The 18,429-nt window shown below is 43.6% G+C and overlaps 1 protein-coding gene across 5 annotated transcripts; it reads right to left on the bottom strand.

Moving 5' to 3' along the window:
- Window positions 1-5: 5 nt before the first annotated feature.
- mtmr1a (myotubularin related protein 1a) lies at window positions 6-16,773 on the bottom strand. 5 transcript variants are annotated; one of them, XM_030431370.1, is made up of 19 exons: window positions 16,424-16,773; window positions 14,120-14,225; window positions 13,999-14,022; window positions 12,676-12,699; window positions 9,437-9,524; window positions 8,636-8,730; window positions 8,426-8,533; window positions 8,113-8,211; window positions 7,798-7,881; window positions 6,474-6,623; window positions 5,884-6,072; window positions 5,555-5,740; window positions 5,232-5,390; window positions 5,089-5,136; window positions 4,850-4,942; window positions 4,587-4,700; window positions 4,454-4,497; window positions 4,242-4,374; window positions 6-2,815 (listed from the first exon to the last, which is right to left on the bottom strand). In XM_030431370.1, the coding sequence occupies exons 1-19, from the start codon at window positions 16,528-16,530 to the stop codon at window positions 2,648-2,650; spliced, it is 2,019 nt and encodes a 672-aa protein (XP_030287230.1). In that variant the 5' UTR covers window positions 16,531-16,773; the 3' UTR covers window positions 6-2,647. The 5 variants fall into 5 exon arrangements, with proteins under 5 accessions (XP_030287230.1, XP_030287228.1, XP_030287229.1 ...); XM_030431368.1 differs by lacking the exon at window positions 12,676-12,699 and adding an exon at window positions 10,496-10,564; XM_030431369.1 differs by lacking the exons at window positions 12,676-12,699; window positions 13,999-14,022 and adding an exon at window positions 10,496-10,564.
- Between the last annotated feature and the right edge of the window lie 1,656 nt (window positions 16,774-18,429).

Raw genomic sequence — 18,429 nt, 5'->3', positions numbered from 1 at the left:
TTGAGTTCTTTCTCTTTTTTTTTTATTTTTGAAATGGAATGTCAGAAGTGATTACGGCTCATTAGGGGTTTTTCACATAATGAGACACACATAATTTACATTTAAAAAAAAGACGGGATTTACATGATCACAAGCCACAGGTAGGTACATGGTGTAATTTAAGTGGTGAAAGAATAAAACATGTGTTATTCCGATGTAAAAACACTCTGATGTTGCTGATATTATGTTCACAAGTTTAACCAACTCATTCTACAGCTAATTTTGGTTGAACGTAGAATGTATTTATGCTTATGAAAGAGGATTAAGGCCATTCGTTCGAAATAAAAGAAGGAAAAAAAAACCCCAAAATGTCCATTATCTCAGTTCTGCCTTTCTTTAATGGATACTCTCAGGTTTTTTTTTTCCTAGAAAGCTCAGAATTTAAAAAAAATAATAATAATAATTTAAAAAATAATTGTAAGGGGAAAAAGACAAATTTTGGCAGAAAAAAAAAAATAATTTGGAGTTTTATGTCAGAATATTGACTTTAAACTTGGAAAAAATTGGACTTCTTGCCCAGAATTCACATTTTTTCCCCCCTTAAAACTCAGAATTCTGAGCTTAAAGTCAAAATCTCAGTGGCCCTAATCCTCTAGTGAATAACTAAATGAAGGTAACATGAGGAGAGTCAAAACAGTGATCACGTGGTCTCACATTATGGCTGAGTGCTGACCATGTGATTGTATTTATAATTGGCTGGCATGGCACTTCTCTCGCAGACATCATTTTCACTGCAGTACTTCCTAAAGCCAAATACCTTCTCACTAGTGCAGTGAAACCTACCAAAATAAAGCACATTACACTCGATGATGAGATGAGACGAGACTTCAAAGGAAACTGAGGTGAGTCGAGGTGTCTCTTCACCAAAGATGTCTCCTGGTTTCTGGTGACTAAAATATCTTCATGACCTGTCAATACTTTCATATGTACTCCTCTAAAATCACATCCATCACACCATGATGGAAGTTAAAAAAGCATGTTGTTTGAACATTGTTTTTAAAGTGACCTTTCAGTCAATGAATCAGTAGTCAGACACTCATTAGTTAACAGTTTTGGACCGCTGCTACAGACACAGACTTTGGTTAGTTCGTGAAAAAAAACACTGATCGGACAGCAAAATGAAAGAGACTATTTTTTTTTTTATACAAATAACGGAACATACGCAGAGTAAGGCAGTGTTCAGGTAAGGATTGGCATGCATGCATTCTTTTCATTACTCCGAATGTAATAATATTAAGGTTTCTAAAAGTGAATTGGTTTGGAGAGAACTATGGCACAGCTCACAGCAACGTTTCTAATCTCGATGAAGAGGACCATCGCGGTTATACGCCTCCACGCACCAGTCAAGGTGGCACCATGAGGTCGCAATGGCATTGACCGTTGACCTCCAAAATCTAATCAGCTCATCCTTGGATCCAAGTGAACGTTTGTACCTAATTGAGTAAACAGGGACGTGAAATGTGCCCTCTGGATGGACAACCTGAAAACATAAAGCCTCCGGCCACAGCTGCAGAGGCTTTAAAGAAACTCTGAGGAAGCGTGCAGTCGCATACGCTGCAGGCAACTTCTGAAACACGTCACTGGAAGCCTTCTTGCAGTCATGTGAATGACGCAGCCCTGAGACAAAGAGGAGCAATTCTTCATATGACAATAAAAATACATGGCAGACAAAAACTGTAGCAACTTTATGGAACTGATGGTCGAGTCTAAGTGAGATCATGACCTCAGAGACTGAATCATAAGATACACACACTCCAGGCTGTGTAAACAATACAAATAATTACAGGAAGGTTCAGTTAGGTCACTGAGGATTGTTTTGGGCGGGTTTTCTTACGCTTTACAAACTCCTTGAGAGAATTTTAATTTAGGAATCTCTTCTGAAGCCTCCCTTATTTTATGAAACAGTGTTATCCTCAGTAGCAGGATAAAACATGCATTAAACTGTGCGAGTGTGCGTGAGTGTGTGTGTGTGTGTGTGTGTCAGGTCTCATTGAAACGACATCAGGCGTTGCAGCGATAACGCCAGTACTTTCATTTTCTTGAGTGTGCGGGTAATGTGCTCGGGCTGCAGGCTGCAAGGGTGGCCGAAAAAAAAAAAAGAATTCAGCAGCCCCCACGGTGAATATTTAAAAGCAGAAACACCTTTTGGAAAACACAACGTCACGCTGCGGCGGCCAATCACATGCCTGCAATCAGACAGAGGTATTAAAGGGCACTCAAATACAGCCGACTGATATAAAACGTATGATGAAAGTTTTTCGTGGTGGCTGACGTGAAACAGACACTGTCATACAAGGCCGTAAAAAGGACACATGCACAAACATTCAGAGGTCTGCCGAATTACTCAGAGTTTCTATTACGTTGCTCGATGCCTCAGTCGACATCATGCTGCCAGAAGGCTGCACCGGCAGAGGAGGAGAAATACAAACTTGCTGTAACGCACAAAGCCTCTCTGTTAGGAGAGCCGGGAGTTGGATACCAAGCGCTATTTTTTTTTGCAGAGCTCACAGGCCAAAACGATGACTCTCTTCCAGTTGTGTCCTCCCGCACCCCAAACGCGACCCTTTGCTAAAATCGCAGCGACGCCTGATTTGATCTGAACGTGGCCTCAGACGACCGAGTGCAGTGGGGTTCCAGTGGTGTGTGACGGGGAGGTGGAGTGTTCGGAGGAGGACGACAGGGAGTGGGAAGAGGCCTCCCTCTGCAGCTCCTCCACCCTCCTCTGTAGCTCGGCTCTGAGGATCAGCAGCTCCTTCAGGGTCTGGTGCACCGGCACCTGAAACACAATCACACATCGGCGGCGTCAGCAACGGAAGCCTTCCTCCACATGCCTCGCTCAAAAAATAGATCCAGGGAGGTGTAATTTCCTTCTCGGAGGAGGAAGACTCTAACGACCAACCGACATCCTGGTCTAAATTGATCCTACATAAACAACACATAGACATAAACTGCGTGCTGGCTTTCTATCGCTGTATCATGGCCACTTTTTGAGATTTAAGATGAGGGGGGGAAAAGTGCAATGTTATTCAAACAAAGTCATTTCAAAGGGAGGGGAAAAGTAAACGAGGTTAGGCTATAAATGCTGTGGTTTGTGGCACGCTTTTTATGCTACATAATTGTCCAAATAGAATGCCACAGGAATGAGTCCTTAAATCCCCCCCAAAATATTTTTTTCGCACTCTAGGTGGCCCTCGTCTCAAAGTCGATGGGGTTTTTTGAATAGGTTTCTGGTTAAATGCCTGAAATAAGGTCTGTGGTCAACAAAGACTGAAGAACAGTTCATGTTTTGTTCTATGCCGTAAAATTTGTCAGTTAACACCCCGCATGTGAACTATGAAGCGTTGACGTGTCTTCAAAAAGGCGGCTGTAAACAAGTGTCTAAATGAGACTACAGAGGTTGTCGGGGACATTAAACGCATCACACCGAACACAGAGGCTCGTCTACTCACTACTCCGTCTTTACAGGCCCACTTTAGTTGCAAAATATTCTAACTCTGACAGCTTTCTACACCCATAATTGATTTACAAAGAAAAAGTGTATAGAATAATGTAGCATCACCTGACTGTGATGTCGTCTGTTTGTAGCCCAACATTACCTTTTATTACTTTTAGCAATTTCATTATGCTTCTCGAATCACAAAAGCGGTGTTCATCTGCACTCTATGCAAATAAACATAAAAAAAAGTTTGTTCTAACTGAAGGACGCAAGAATTGACACATTTCTGGAGAAGAGATTAACGCCTGGTGTGTGTGTTCCATTTGTCTGCTGGTAAGACAAACAGGCTGGACACACCGACTTTGTGAGCGCCGCGTGGGCGTTGCGTAACGTCTTGCTTTTCATTTCAGCGTCCATGTTAACGGGTTAGAGCGGCCACACTGCCGGCGTGTCGAGCAAGGCTGCAGCAGCTCTTCATCTACAGATTCAGAGTCTCGCCAATTTTCGCCACCACGCGCACTGGTTCTCAGAAAAAATAGATCTGAAAGCGACCTGCTGACAGCAGCGTTTACACTACAGTTTTAATGTCTGTATGTGTAGAGTATGTCACAGACACGAAGGGAATCCCTTCCCCTTCCCACCTTCTCGCTCCTTCAGCAGGGGTAAAGGAAAATAGCTTCATCATGATTACTGATAATTGTCAAAGGCGAGCTCTATGTAAACAGACAGGCAGAGACACCGTCTCCTATCACAGAGGGAGGGGTACCTGTGGCCTCATCCGCGGGTTCCAGCGGGCGTAGTAGCTGCTCCACAGCTCCAGATGTCTGGAGGATACAAGTGGATATAGAACGTGGTGCTCGTAGTCCACATAGAAGGGGTTGGTGAAGTCCTCCGGCTGGCTGGTAGGAGAAAACACTCAACTGTTAAGAGAATCATTCCAGCCGATTATTCTACTGACTCTTCTGAAAGGTATCTTACCTGTTGATGTAGGACCACAGGGACATGGTCTTGGGCTGCACCTCCTACACACGACAGGACAGAACACAAGAGTTTAACGAGACCCATCTCTTACCACACTCATCACCCTAATTAAGGTAGGAATGGTACAAACCTTGGCTGTCCTCTCCTGTTCGCTGTTATAGAGGAATGTACCAAACAGACAGCTGTAGAGGTGGTCCAGCACCGTGATGAGGAATAGCTCGTTGAACTCGAAGGCTGCAGGGAACTGCAGAGAGGAGCAGAAGCGATAGCGAGATGAGAGTGGCGGCTTTCAAACGGTTACAGCTGAGCCCATGCACTCATGAACTGGCTCGTCTGGAACGACTGAGCGAGCGTGCGCCTTATTATGACACGGCTTGGGTGATGGAGACTGACCTGTCGAGTCATCTGCCAGACACAGTCGATGAACTGGACGAAGAGGGGCGAGCGCTCGGAGTTAGCGTGGTTCTCGTCACCGTGACCCACGCGCTGCAAACACGCAAAAGAAGACTTTCAGCAGACGTGCCTTAACGCACCCCAAACATCGTTTTTTTTGTTGTTTTTTTTACTGTTTGTAACAATCATTCACCACTAAGACAACCCAATATCACCAGAGAAACTCCTGCGTTCCTTACCGCGGCAAACTTATGACCGAAACTAATCCACTCCTTCTCCACCAGAACCTGCGAACAAACACACACGCACACACACAGCTCATTATTCTGTTGTGCTGATGAGAGCTACAGTATATAGCTGATGCCGTGATGCAGTGTGTTACCTGGAACCCTCTGAGAGTGCGGTAGTGGCTGTCCAGCATCAGCATGGCCAGAGAGGTGAGCTGAGCCGTTCTGTCCCAGCCGTCACTGCAGTGGACCACCACCGACGTCTTCCCGGACTCCAGCTTATCAGCTATCTTTGCTGCTCCTGCCAACAACAGCTACACACAGCATTGTACACGTGTAACCGATTGCCAGGACAACATATTCCTGACACACACTCTGCAGTTCTACAGTTTATATAAGTTCCGAGGTGTTGAACAACCCCTGGAGTTTTCTAGGGTGCATTTATCCTTCACCTTGCGTTCTTGTGCACGTGACCTACCCGTATGTACTCCAGCCAGTGCGTCAGGTCAATGGCCGAGTGCCAGTGGGCTTCATCTATGGTGGGATAAACCACGTCCTTCATCTTTCTCAGAGACTCCCTCATCACGTGGATGTTGGGGATTTCCAGGAAGTTCAGCTCAACGTTCGGGTAGAAACTCTCACTCTCAAACCCTCCGTCCTTTGCCTGCACGTGTCGGAGGCATCAGAAGTGGTCAGAGGCGAGGGTGGAGGAGTTGAAAAGAGAAATCCGTCAGTGTATTATAAAGGTGAAGCTAGAGGGAGGGATAACAGGTGCGTCCTTTTTCTTCAGGCGAGCCCGTGTCGTACCTTGTTGGTGACTGCCACACTGCTCTGCCGGGCGTCAAAGATGGTGAGCTTGTGGGACTGCGCATTGGCGTCCATGATGATCTGGAGGAAGCGCTCATCCTCTTTACAGCGGCGGTCTGAAGGTCCGACTAACGGCTGGCTGCAGCGCACGATGGTGGCCTGGGACTCTGGGTGAATCCAGGACAAGACCTGCGGGAAGAGCACGACCAGTTCAGGACCGGGAGGAAACATCCGTGACCTAAACTGTTGAACTGGCTGACACGCTCCTTCATTACCATCAACACACACACACACACACACACACACACACACACACACACACACACACACACACACACACACACACACACACACACACTAGCCCCTTTTAGATAGAAAAGGTGGCACATTTGCAACATGTAAAAAGGACAGCCAAATTGGCGGCTCGCTGCCCAGTATAAAAACGGCTACTGTTAGTTCACTTTGACTAGTTTGTTTAGGCATCAATGATCATTTTGCCTATTATCAATTTTTATCAACTGCTGATTCCAAGGTCAGGATGAAACTGTGAACCTCGGCCGTCAGCGTCATGTGTCTCTCCTCAGACTGACCGGTATGCGGTGCTTGGCTCTGAACACAGCCACTCGTTTGATGTCCTCATCCGTTATGTTGGTGGGGATGACCAGGATGGAGGGGTAGGTGTCACACAGCTCATAGGTGCTGTTCATCTTACTGATGGTCCAGCTCTCATTAGGGAGGCCCTGAAAAAAAAAAAAAAAAAAAAAACACATGCAAGGAACCATTAGAAGACTGTGGGGAAATACAGTAGTATATAACAGTTACATAGAAACCCGCGCTGTCATCGCGCACGTACCCCGGCAAATTCTTCACCTGTTTAACTTTTATACAGGCAATTCTCGGATACGAGCAAGGGCCTTTGTTTACCTCCACTGCAGAAGGAGCTGTTGATTTTATTTGATTTAAGGCGTCTTGATACATTTACACTACCTAAACTCTGTTGCTTTGAGTTTTCTCGTTTTCATTCACTGATTGTTTCCACTTACTGTTAAAGAAGTATTTCATAAAACTGTGCCGCCTGTGCAGTAGAAAGATGCAAATACTGCTGAAAGTGGTGCTGCATTTACCAGAGAAAACAGAGAAAAGGGGCAGCAGTATTCAGAATGCATAATATGCCGGCCACCTGGTCTTAAATTGTTGCCGTATTACAGCTAAACAGTAAACTAAAAATAGGTTTCTGAATACATTGGGAGTGAGAAAAAGGCAATGCAACTACAGGATGTAGATGAGAATATTTGATCAGCACTGCAGTTTTACAGTTGATGTAAAATTCTCTTGACCAGACTTCTATACTACATGAGTCTGTAGCAGGGATACAAAAATAAAGCATTAGCACAATATATAGTTTGAACCCCGGGGCTGGCACAAGTACGTTGGGTGACACAAATGAGCAGGGATCAGGCTAAATGGAGGGAAGTTTGACATTAAACTACCCACATCACAGTGATACAAAGTCTAAAAATGGGCTAAGTTTCCCTTAAAGGCACCATCGACAGCAACCAATCACACAGAGAAGTCCAGTCGTTGGAGCAACACTGATCGCGATGGTAAGTGTTTGGGCTTTTATCACCCTACACTGTAACCGTAGTGTTAGCTAATGTTACACATAAACCAGCAAGCAAAATTTTTTTTCTCTCAGTGCACAGGCGCTTGAATGCATCGCTCCCAAGCCGACTGCCAGCATAGAGAGAAAATGTTCTGGTTGTGTGGGCCCTTAAGTGTCATTGACAGCAACTTAACTTACCTGACTGCTGGTCTACTGGTGGATAAATGAGATATGCAAATATAAAATAAGCAGTGAAGTCTGTAATACATCCTCACGCAGACTGCAGAGTTTTAAAGCTGGTGTGCGGTTACCTGACGTCTGTACTCTGCCACCGGGTCGTACACCTTCCAGCCGTCCACAGGAAACTGCTCCTTGTACAGGAAGGCAAACAGGGGCTGCCGGAGGATGTCACAGAACAATTCAGTCACGATCAAAACTCAAAAGGATTTTTTTTTTTTGTATGGCTTGGGCACTTCCATGCGCTTAACAAGCTGTTGTTAACTTCATACTGTTCTAGCCACTTTGGTCACAGTGACAAAATGTACAGAGAGCTCGCAGAAACAACATAAAGCTTACAAACACGTCATATCTAGTCAGTATTAATGAACACATTTGAAATGACTGACCAGGCTGTGGGAGAGGGGGAATGCATGTTTGGCCAGCACCTCCACCACATCCAGATGGCTTTTCTCCGTCTTATAGGCAAACCTGGGACTCCTCATGTCCTGGCAAGGTGGAAAGGAAAGTAAAAAGATCAGTGTTACAGAAATGACAGACTGGTCGCAGTAATTTCTGAAATGATCCTGTGTTTTACGGCTTCGTTAATTCTCTGGTTCAACCATCTCCAGTTTGAGGGTTTGCTGATTTTGTTTTTACTGCCTTTGTCGACCTGGAATGTAAAATGCATCAGATTATCTCTCATTCGGTGCGTGTGTTTACCTTGCAGACCAGCTCCAGCCCTTTGGTGTTCTCTCCCTGGTTGGACACACTGATGGTCTCCAGCCTGCTGATGACTCCCAGGTTCACGTCGAGGATGAACGGAGACTCCTGGGTGCAACACAGGCTAACGTTAGCGCACGGTGGCGGCACAGACACATACCGAGAGAAGCAACAGAGCTCTGATGGGTGAATTCATGAGATCCGCATTACCCTCTCCACACTGGTGAAGTACAGCTTGTAGTCCGTGATGGTCAGGGTTCCATTAACCAGACCACTGAATGGACAGATGTACATCACATCCTCGACTGCAAGCATACACACAAGGACGAGGTATTGATAAAAAGGCAACTGGCACATGCATTAGGGGTGTGCCAAAATATCGATACTACGATATATCGCGATATTTCGTCTTGGAGGTACGTTATTGATACACTGGTGCCAAATATCGATATTTAAAAATGTTTAAAAAAAAAAAAACTTTTTTTTTTTTTTTTTGGACCACCACCACCACCCCTCTTCGGAGGACAGCTTTATCTTTATTCAAACATAGGTATACAACCAAATAAAATTTAAAAAATGGTTTAAGTAGCTCTGAAACCCACACATATAGATATTTAATGATAGTTGTAGTCAGTGTGTGTGTTAAGAAGAGTCACTGTGCAATATACTCTTTGTTTACTTGGCTGTCATTCATGTGAAATTGATTGACAATGTTTTGTAATTCCTGTGAAATGGATTCAGTGCAGTCAATAAATTCTGAATTTCTTCAGTGACACAGATATCGTGATGTATCATGGATGAAATTTCTTGCAATATATCAATTATCGCAGAATCGCTGTATCGTGATATTATCGTTATCGTGAGCAAAATATCGTGATAGTATCGTATCGCGAGGTACCTGGTGATATCCAGCCCTAACATGCATACAAATAAAATAGGAAATTTAAGAAATGACTGATATGGTCAAATACATTATACACATGGACACAGGGGTAGATAAAGTGAACTTGCCTGTAGTCTGGATGGTCTCTCCTGGTAGCAGAGGAACCTGGTTCTGGGCCATTCTGACCTGCGCCCCGTATCTCAGAGCTGGAAGGTTCTGTACGGAACACAGACCAGTCAGAGGGGTCCACAACACCCAACCGACACCTAACAAGAGTATCACTGAACATTCTGATGATAAGACGCACACGGCAACCATCGCTGCAAGGGAAATAAATGGCTGTCAAAATTTCCCTGAAGCTTCCACGTTCAACGTTAGCCAGCTCGACCAGCAGAATTCTCTCAAGGCACCACAACGCAGAATGTCTGGCTAATTTTACACCCACAACGATGAACTTATTGGCTTCGTGTGCCGCTTAGCAGCTTTTGGTAGGGATTAACAGGGCTCCACCTCCGACACTGTATCCAGATCTCCCTTATTAGATCCATGGGTCTTGAGTCAGACACTGGAGATGTAACAGAACTTGAAGACAACCAATAAGCTCTTTTAAATTTCGACTTGGGAAACAGCAGAACTCTACTTGACTACTTCGATTATAGGTCTGTGGAATATACTAAAAGTGTTGCACTAAACTGTGCCAAATTGCACAAAAGCCCATTTCTACATAATGTTGCTTTAAGCTCTTCGCACAGTCACTTGTTAATTAACTTCCTTTACAGAAGGAAAAATAATTAAATAGAAAATCAGCAAGATAAGAAATCGTACATGTCGGTTCATAGAACAATAAATGAGGGAGAAATCGAGAGAGTCATGAGAGACAGACTAAAAAAAGAATGGTCAGTGATAGAATAGACTTAAATATCCTGACTTTTAGTCCCTAGCATGGGTCAGGCGCCAAAAAGACTGGATCCTACATTTCCCATAATGCAAATCAAATCTTTCATTAGAAAGTGGGTTTCCAAACTCCAAACTTGTATATTTCAAGCGTTACTTCCTGTCATTCCTGGGGACAACTGCACTGAAGGAAGCCGAGGCAGAAGGGGAAGGATGACGGGAATGAGGCATGCGGACGAGGGCAGAGTGAACAGGAAGTAAACAGGTGAAGGGACAGACAGAGCGAGACTTGCCGAAGCATTGGAAGGATGCTCAGAATCACCCTCTCCATGGTAACAATGCATTTCATCCTGTGAATCTTGCTGCGGGAGAAGAGCCAGCGTGGAGAAAGTGAGAGAAAGAAAAACAGGGAGAAAAAACAGAAAATAGGCTATACGTAAATTGACATTACTCTATATTATGTAAGGTACAGTTAATTTTGTCCCTCCCCACTTGCTCAGTGTGTACTTCTAGGGAGAGACAAGGTGCCTCCACCCAACACTGTAAACATCCTGCATTCACACGACGATGTGTCTCATGTGAGTCAGATGGCAGAAGTCCACAAGTATGACTAGCTTTGTCGAGCCCTTTACTTTAGATGAGCATGAAGTCCTCCTGATCAATGCAATCACTCCTGTGCAGTATGTCGTTCTGCCCGTAGCGGTCCTGACGTGCAAATCGGTCGTCCGACCTGGGTATAGGGGCAAAAGACTAATCAAACCATCTAGTAGCTGGTTCCCTCCGAAGTTTCCCTCAGGATAGCTGGCGCTCAGAGTCTTGCAGTTTTATCTGGTAAAGCGAATGATTAGAGGTCTTGGGGCTGAAACGATCTCAACCTATTCTCAAACTTTAAATGGGTAAGAAGCCAGGCTCGCTGGCTTGGAGCCGGGCGTGGAATGCGAGACGCCTAGTTGGCCATTTTTGGTAGCAGAACTGGCACTGCAGTATGAACTGAACGCGCCCGATTGCTGACACTCATCAGACCCCAGAAAAGGTGTTGGTTGATATAGATGTATGTGATTTTTGACCTGCTAGCTGGAGAGGTGCAGGTTCACCTACTCAGCACTACCCATTTGCTCTTGAGCAACTAACTGCCTGGGGCAACGACAATTTATTTATCCATTTATTTGTCTACTATGATCCGCCAGTTATTTAATTCAATACATCTGCAGAAAGCAGTCAGTCTCATCTGATATTCCGCCATGAACTGTCTCTCAACTGATTTTCCAGGAATCTACATCAAATATACGCAATCACAATTCATACCAATTACAGCTGGACTGATACATATATGAGCTGGGCAATATCAACTTATCCCAGATATCAGAATAGGCATATCTTCTGACCAATTGGTAACAAGAAATAACCGTACAGAAATGCTGAATATATATTAGAACTTATTCAGAAACACTGTTGACAACGATGGATAAAAGTTTGTCCACCGAGGAGCCCTGTGACTGAAAAAATGGAACATATAGTGCAAATGAAAACTCGTGCAATAATGACAAAGAAACTGTATTCAAAATGCTATGTCCAATCTGCACAATAAGATCCTTATCTGCACTGATAACACAGTGAGGACCTGACCAATACTTGAGTTGCTGGGCTGATACTGATACTGACACAAAGGAGAAAAAGTAAAATTAGATTTTGGAGTGGGCCTGAGTCACAGCGCAGATTTTTTTTTTCTACCTTTGTTAACATTGTGAGCTAGAAGCTAGGCATAAATGTCGTGTTAAATTGTAGAAATACGATGACTACATATCGCAAGCTACATTCACAGGTACCAGTAATCCTCTGGGGTAAGCCGGCACATATAGCTGCTCAACTTTCATACAGAAAGCGGTCTTTATGGAGACCCTAGGCGATGGCGGGTTCATGGGAAAATTCTAACCCACTATTGCTACAAAGCTTTTTTTTTTTTTATTAAATAAATCAAACTACGGTGTGGTTATGAAATCTGAGTGCTGCTCTGGTTTACTTTCGTCAGTCTTACAAGCCTCATCAAGAAAAAAAAGAAAGAAAAAAGGCCATGAGAAAGGTACAGGCGAAGAGAGAGAGAAAGAAGGAAGCATGCATGAACACTAACTCTGTTCTGTGTGCCCTCAGACGTCACTGACAAATTGAAGTCACTTTCATACGCCTTCGCAGCACTATCACATCCCGTTTGGTTTAGAGGAAACAGCCTGTGCTCGTTCCAACAATGTTCATGACCAAAGAAACCATAACAACATTTACTTTCACCTATTCATTGCATATATTTCGCGTGCTTTACGGCTTAACGTGGATCTTAATATGATGTTTGAATCAGTGCAGAAAAGCGCAGGTGCTATTTAATTTAGCTGGATTAGCCAATAGACATTTTGTGTTTATTTGTGTGTCTTGAATGTCCAACAGTTATCAGACGACAAGCTGATGAGACTACAACTCTTACCCTGGGAATCAGCCTCTTGGACACCTGGAGGTTAAACACACAGAGTGAACAGGACACCCACACACACAAACACACGTGAAATGGAAACAGCTATATTCACTGTCTGATATCAAACTGAAGGTTACTTGTACTGCTGTCTCACTCTTTTGAAGAATCTATCTGTAATGTATGTATACTGACAATGTGAAATATAGTAGATGGTTGCAAACACACAACAGCCCAAAGCGACTGCAACAAGAAAAATTGCGCTGCAACTTCAAGCACAATTCTGACACAAATATCCGAGCAAACACGGCTGAAACCTGCTCCAACATACGAAGAGAGCTGCAGAACAGCTAAGCAGACACAGGGCTCTACCTTATGCTTGGCGTAAAGCAAGTGTCATTGCTAGCTTCAGATCAACACAGTTGTTTTTTTCCACGCCCGGCGCCCACGCTGTGTGAATAACAAATGTAGCTGCGCCAACCAGTGTGGGCTGTCCTGGGCATGTTGGTCTTGAAATGTCTTGTCTTAAAATGAGGTGTGGTCAGGTGCACTGATTGGAGGATTGCTATCTTGAGGCAGCAGAAAGTAACAGCGCCATAGACCAACAAAAAGCTGGTCTAAAGTCAAAGCAGCAGTCTGTTTCCTGATATTTAAAGGACTGATAATAAGATGCTCCTACACAGGCGTTTTCACACCGTTCATACACTCGGATTTTATGATTTGACAGGCTGCTTTGACGTATCTTAAACATTTCCATGAACACAGTTGATTTATGTTCTGCCCAAAACACACCCAAGACTAATTCAGGGTCTGAACAGCACCTCTTTGCCCAGTGCGCCGCACTCCGCACCCAGTACTCATCACAATGTCATTCATTCATTCATTAGCTACTGTACATGTCATTCCACAGACAGGTTAACAGAGAATAACTGTTCTGCTGTCAAAGCTGTGCAGGTGGCACAAAAATGTGTATAAGTAAAAGAAGCATGCACATTTTTGTACACACATGCTTCATACAGCAAATTCAAAATTGTGTACTGTAATGAATGTGGGTTCTGGACGAATACACATAACGTTACCCCTATCTCAAGTAAATTTTGGATGCAGATGTGTTTTTTTCTCTCCAGCCTGTCTACTTGATTTTCAATAAACCAAACATGTGCTTCCGAGGACAGTCCTGGCCATAGGAAGCGAGCTTTTGATGAACAGAAGCGGAGGAGAAACTCTCCAGCGGCTTAACGGCGGCTCCTCTAAACAATGACACACAAAACACACACAAAGCTTCACCCGCACGCTGACGGACGCGGACACACACGTCGCCATTTCTGGCGGCCTTACCAGGAAATCTGGTCTTCTCCCAGCCTATCAGTTACGAAACACAAACTGATGAGTACTACTGTCAGCGTGAGTGACAATGCATGTGTGTGTGAGCGTGAGATTGCGTGTGTCTGCTAGCTACCTTGATGTCCCTGTTACCAATGTCAGGTGGGACCGTTCCTGAGATCTGACTGGAGATGGTGGCGGCTATCAGTTGCTTACACCACTCTACATGTGAACCTGTTGGACTGCACAGAAAGAGACCGTTAAAACACTGATATGCATTAACAACTCAAAAACAAGTTACTTTTTACAAATTCCATTACTTTGCCTTTTTTTTTTGCAATTACTCTTAAGAAATGTAAAAATAAACAATTCCTGTATTGATGTTTCACATTAAAAGCCATATCCCTCCCTTTTTCTTATGCTCTGAAGAAGCAGCATTTTTTTATTACTTTTATAATGGAGTATCAATTTAATTATTGTTTTTGAGGTATTGCCACTTATCTTAAAGTTCCCATATTATCACCAATGGCTTGCACCATGTCTCACCCAGTGCACACACCAATATCAGGCCCAATAGTGGCGAAAAAGCCATTTTGCAAGTTTTTTGGGGGGTATTTCAGAGTTTTTAACTTCCTGGAAAATCATAACTGCATATATATTTTGTCCAATGAATGGTTTCTTTATATTATGACGCTACCATGGATGTATACAAAGTGGAATGCCACCAGAGTGGAGGGATTTGGGTTAAACTGGGTCATGCTTTGTGAAGAGAATGTTCCTGGTTTTCTCTCTGCTGCCCTCTCTGGACAGATAGCTTTAATTGCTGCTGATGACCAGCAGCTTCTCAATGAACACATCTGGACCGAGTACCGAGGTGATTTACGGAGTTTCCTGGTTGACAGAGACCGGTAGCTTTGTTGCTAAAATAAGCCCTAATTGCTGTTTAAAGTGTACTTTTAAGGCCCTAAAGACATAATATATGACATTTCTGCATTAAAATGTCCAAAAGCGACGAGACTTTTTATCATATACATTGTTATATGTTGTTGAGTTTTGTACTTCCATCATCCCAGATGTTTCCAACAATGTTTAAACCAAGAAAAACCTACAAGTTTACTCAAGGCAGCAGTGCATTTAGTCACCTGTTACTAGAAACTTTCAGAAGAGAGAAACAGACTGAAGAAGGAAGTCGACTAAATATAACATGACTAAAACTAAGGCAATGTTATGTAGTAATTAGTATTTTGTGCAACTCGCAGAGTCAGCAAACAGAGATATCCTGCAGCTACATGTAGGCAGCAGTTACAGGTTGCTTCCAGGAACCTCAGTAAATCACAGAGAGTTGAGGCAGAGCAGCCGGAGGACGTCAAGAGGGAAAACCAAAAAACATTTTCTCCATAAAACTTGATTCAACATTGACATTTCAGGCTAACTGCATGTTAGGGGTCCTGTTTCCTTGTCTGTGGTAGAGCCTGAACAATATATTTATACACAACAATATTAATACTGTTATAACACATGTACATAAAAGATTGTAGTTAAGATTGTATTAGGAAGATTTGAGATTATAATTCAGATAATTTATACTCATTCAAGACACTGAAAAGCAAACTGCTCCTGGTGTGCTGGTCGGTACAACCACTGCTATCAGTTTGTATGAATGCATGTAGGAATTACTGTAAGTCGCTCTGGACAAAGGCATCTGCCAAATGCCCTAGAAATGTAAATGTAATACAGGGGGGCTTGACTAACCCCGGGACCCTACATGGTTTAGGCAAGGCCCTGTTGACAGTTGTGAGATGGCTTTCCAGATGTTGGTGTGATGTGAGCTCCTGTGTTCAGGTTTGATGGCTCTGTCTGAGCCACTTTTCATTACTGTTGAGTGTCCATCCTACACTGAGACTCAGTTCAATGAGATATCTCATCCCCAGTTCAATGGCACACTAAGCTAGGTCGGTTTTACTAAGCTACGCTAACGCTAGCTGTTAGCTTCCCCTCACCGCTGGACCGTATTGGTCACTGATAGGTCCATGGTACTGGTACTGGTTCGTGAAACAAGATAGGCTGTCTTCTCTCTGCTTTTATACAGCATGGCAGTTTAAATAAGCTCGGAGCCTGTTCGCTGTTAGCTCTTGTATTGCAGCTACTCTACCGTACCGTCAGACCAAACTCCAGTCAAAAAGCTGTCAAAATATCAGTTGGCCGCAGCTTATCGGAAATACTCCTGAACAATTTGACAAAGTTGACATGTTCGTGGGAACACGCCCCGCTGGCTGTTTCGGATCTCGGCCGAATTAGGGACGGCCCTCTCGATTCAGGAAATATCTCGTGTAATATTTGATACGAAATGCCATATTGTGGAATTTTAGGACAACCCGTAAAAGGGCGACATTTCACATCGCAATTTGGCGTATTCTTGTATATAAAACGCTCCACTCACCTGTCCAGGGAGTCTCCGGCTGCTGGTCCGCTGGTCGGCGAACCCCAGGGCTTTCTGTTCGGGCCTGCTCCATCCGCAGCCCCGGCAGCTCCGGCCTGTTTCTCCATCTGCCAGAGAATTGTTTACTTTGTGGGTCAGTAGGGGCGGGAGGAGGGCTTCCTGTGACACGAGAACGCGGACGAATTGAACCTTCGGTCAGCTCCTCTGCGAACGCGCCTAATTGTTCTTTTGGGCTCTCCGGTGCTGCCTGTAAAATGATGTGTATGTGCAGTGAAGCGGACTCTGTGGTTTCCTCTCATCTGGTGTTGGTGCTTCCTCCTGACAGCCTGGGTCTGTCACTTGCATCTCGCTCTGTGGCTCCGCCCACTAACAACACAGCAGAGATGCGAGGATGAGAGCAGGGAGGCTGCCACACTGCTGCCAGGCTGCCATAAATGTATTGACTACTATTCAAGATAAATCTATTCTAAATGTATTTCAAATGTTACACTCTATTTTTTTTTAATCACAATTGCTAATATCAGTTAAACATTTTCAGCGAAAAGTCGAATCTTTGAGAATATCTTAGTCTTAATTTATGCATTAATGACAGCATGCACTTGGCAGAGCTTCTGGTAAATCACCTCTGTTAACGTAGGAATCAGGTTGCATTCTCTAGTTTGCCCACTCAGACCCACCAAGAAATAAGAATAAGTCATGTTTGAGATTTGACATTCTTGCAGCTAGGCCAAGTCCTATTTTCTTCTTTAAACTCCAAGAGATCATTTGGGCAGTTTACTGTGGTTACACTGACTAGCAATGTTTTTGTTGAAACAAAGTTAACCAGCAACATCTGGCCAATCCATGGAATTAAATTGTTTTATGGAAGAATGATCGACCTCGTCAGAAATCAGAGTATATAGCAGTTCTGAAAGTCGACCCTGGAAGGGTTTCTTTCAAATGTACTACACTACTCTTTTTTCGTCACAACTGGTAATATCAGTTAAACATTTTGAGCGAAAAGTCAAATCTTTGAGAATTTCTTAGTATTACTTCTTGTGGTGTCACTGAATGCGTGGCTTTCTCACTATTCAAGTGCACCCGTAAATGTTGGATGGGGTTGAGCTCAGGTGACTGTGGAGGAAAATCTATGATCGTCAGGACTCCTTGGTTCTTCTTTGGTCTTCAAGTTGTTCATACAAAGCTTTAAGGTGTGTTTGGGCTCATTATCCTGCTGCAGTGTGAATCCTTCTTCCACATAGTTCAAACCAGAGGCTGGCGCATGTCTCTGAACAATGGAGTGATGCTTCCTCTTGGTCAGGGTGGAGTCAACTCCAGAGGAGGAACACTGTGGTATCATTCTCTCTCCTGCTGGTGTGCAACATAAATCTCTAACTTGGACTGTGACATTCTTAGTCTGCCTGAAGCATTTTGCCCTGTTTCTCCTCCTGAGAAGAGGTTTGGAAACTTCTCCTCGTCCTCTGAGACCACTACAAGACACCTTTCACTTGACAGGACTTTTGCTGACTGGAGTCTTGTGTTTGTCTATTTATCAAATTCTGCATCTGCGATGAAGCTGATTTTCTATCTGTCAGGGAACTCAGAAACGTTGTGGTTATTTCCAGCTTTATTTTCAGTGTGTACTCAGATTTTTGGACCCCACAACAGCATAAAGAAATCAATCCTCAAATTGCTCTCAAGGAACCAAAAAAACTGGACGAGAATACAAAGGAATATTTAAGTCGGATAACAAGATTTGGTCTGACTTATTGTAACATAGTTTAACTACATTTCATGACTTTTACAAGTATAAACTTTGACGTGGAAATGCAAAATCTTGTCTAGACAAGGAGTACAATCTCCTCTACTATCACGTTGATTGTCTTCCAAACGCCCTGCTTTTCTTTCAGTCCATGGGTATTTCTTACTAAAGCTTCATTTATGCTGTAATTATGTAAGGGGAAAGACATGAACTGTAAATTTAAGTTGACGAGATTGATAGAAAAACGGATTTATAGTAACAAATG

Source organism: Sparus aurata, chromosome 10 (assembly GCF_900880675.1).
Source record: "Sparus aurata chromosome 10, fSpaAur1.1, whole genome shotgun sequence".
Taxonomy (NCBI): domain Eukaryota; kingdom Metazoa; phylum Chordata; class Actinopteri; order Spariformes; family Sparidae; genus Sparus; species Sparus aurata.
The sequence above is the reverse complement of the archived record's forward strand: the minus strand, read 5'-3'. Positions and strand labels throughout refer to the sequence as shown.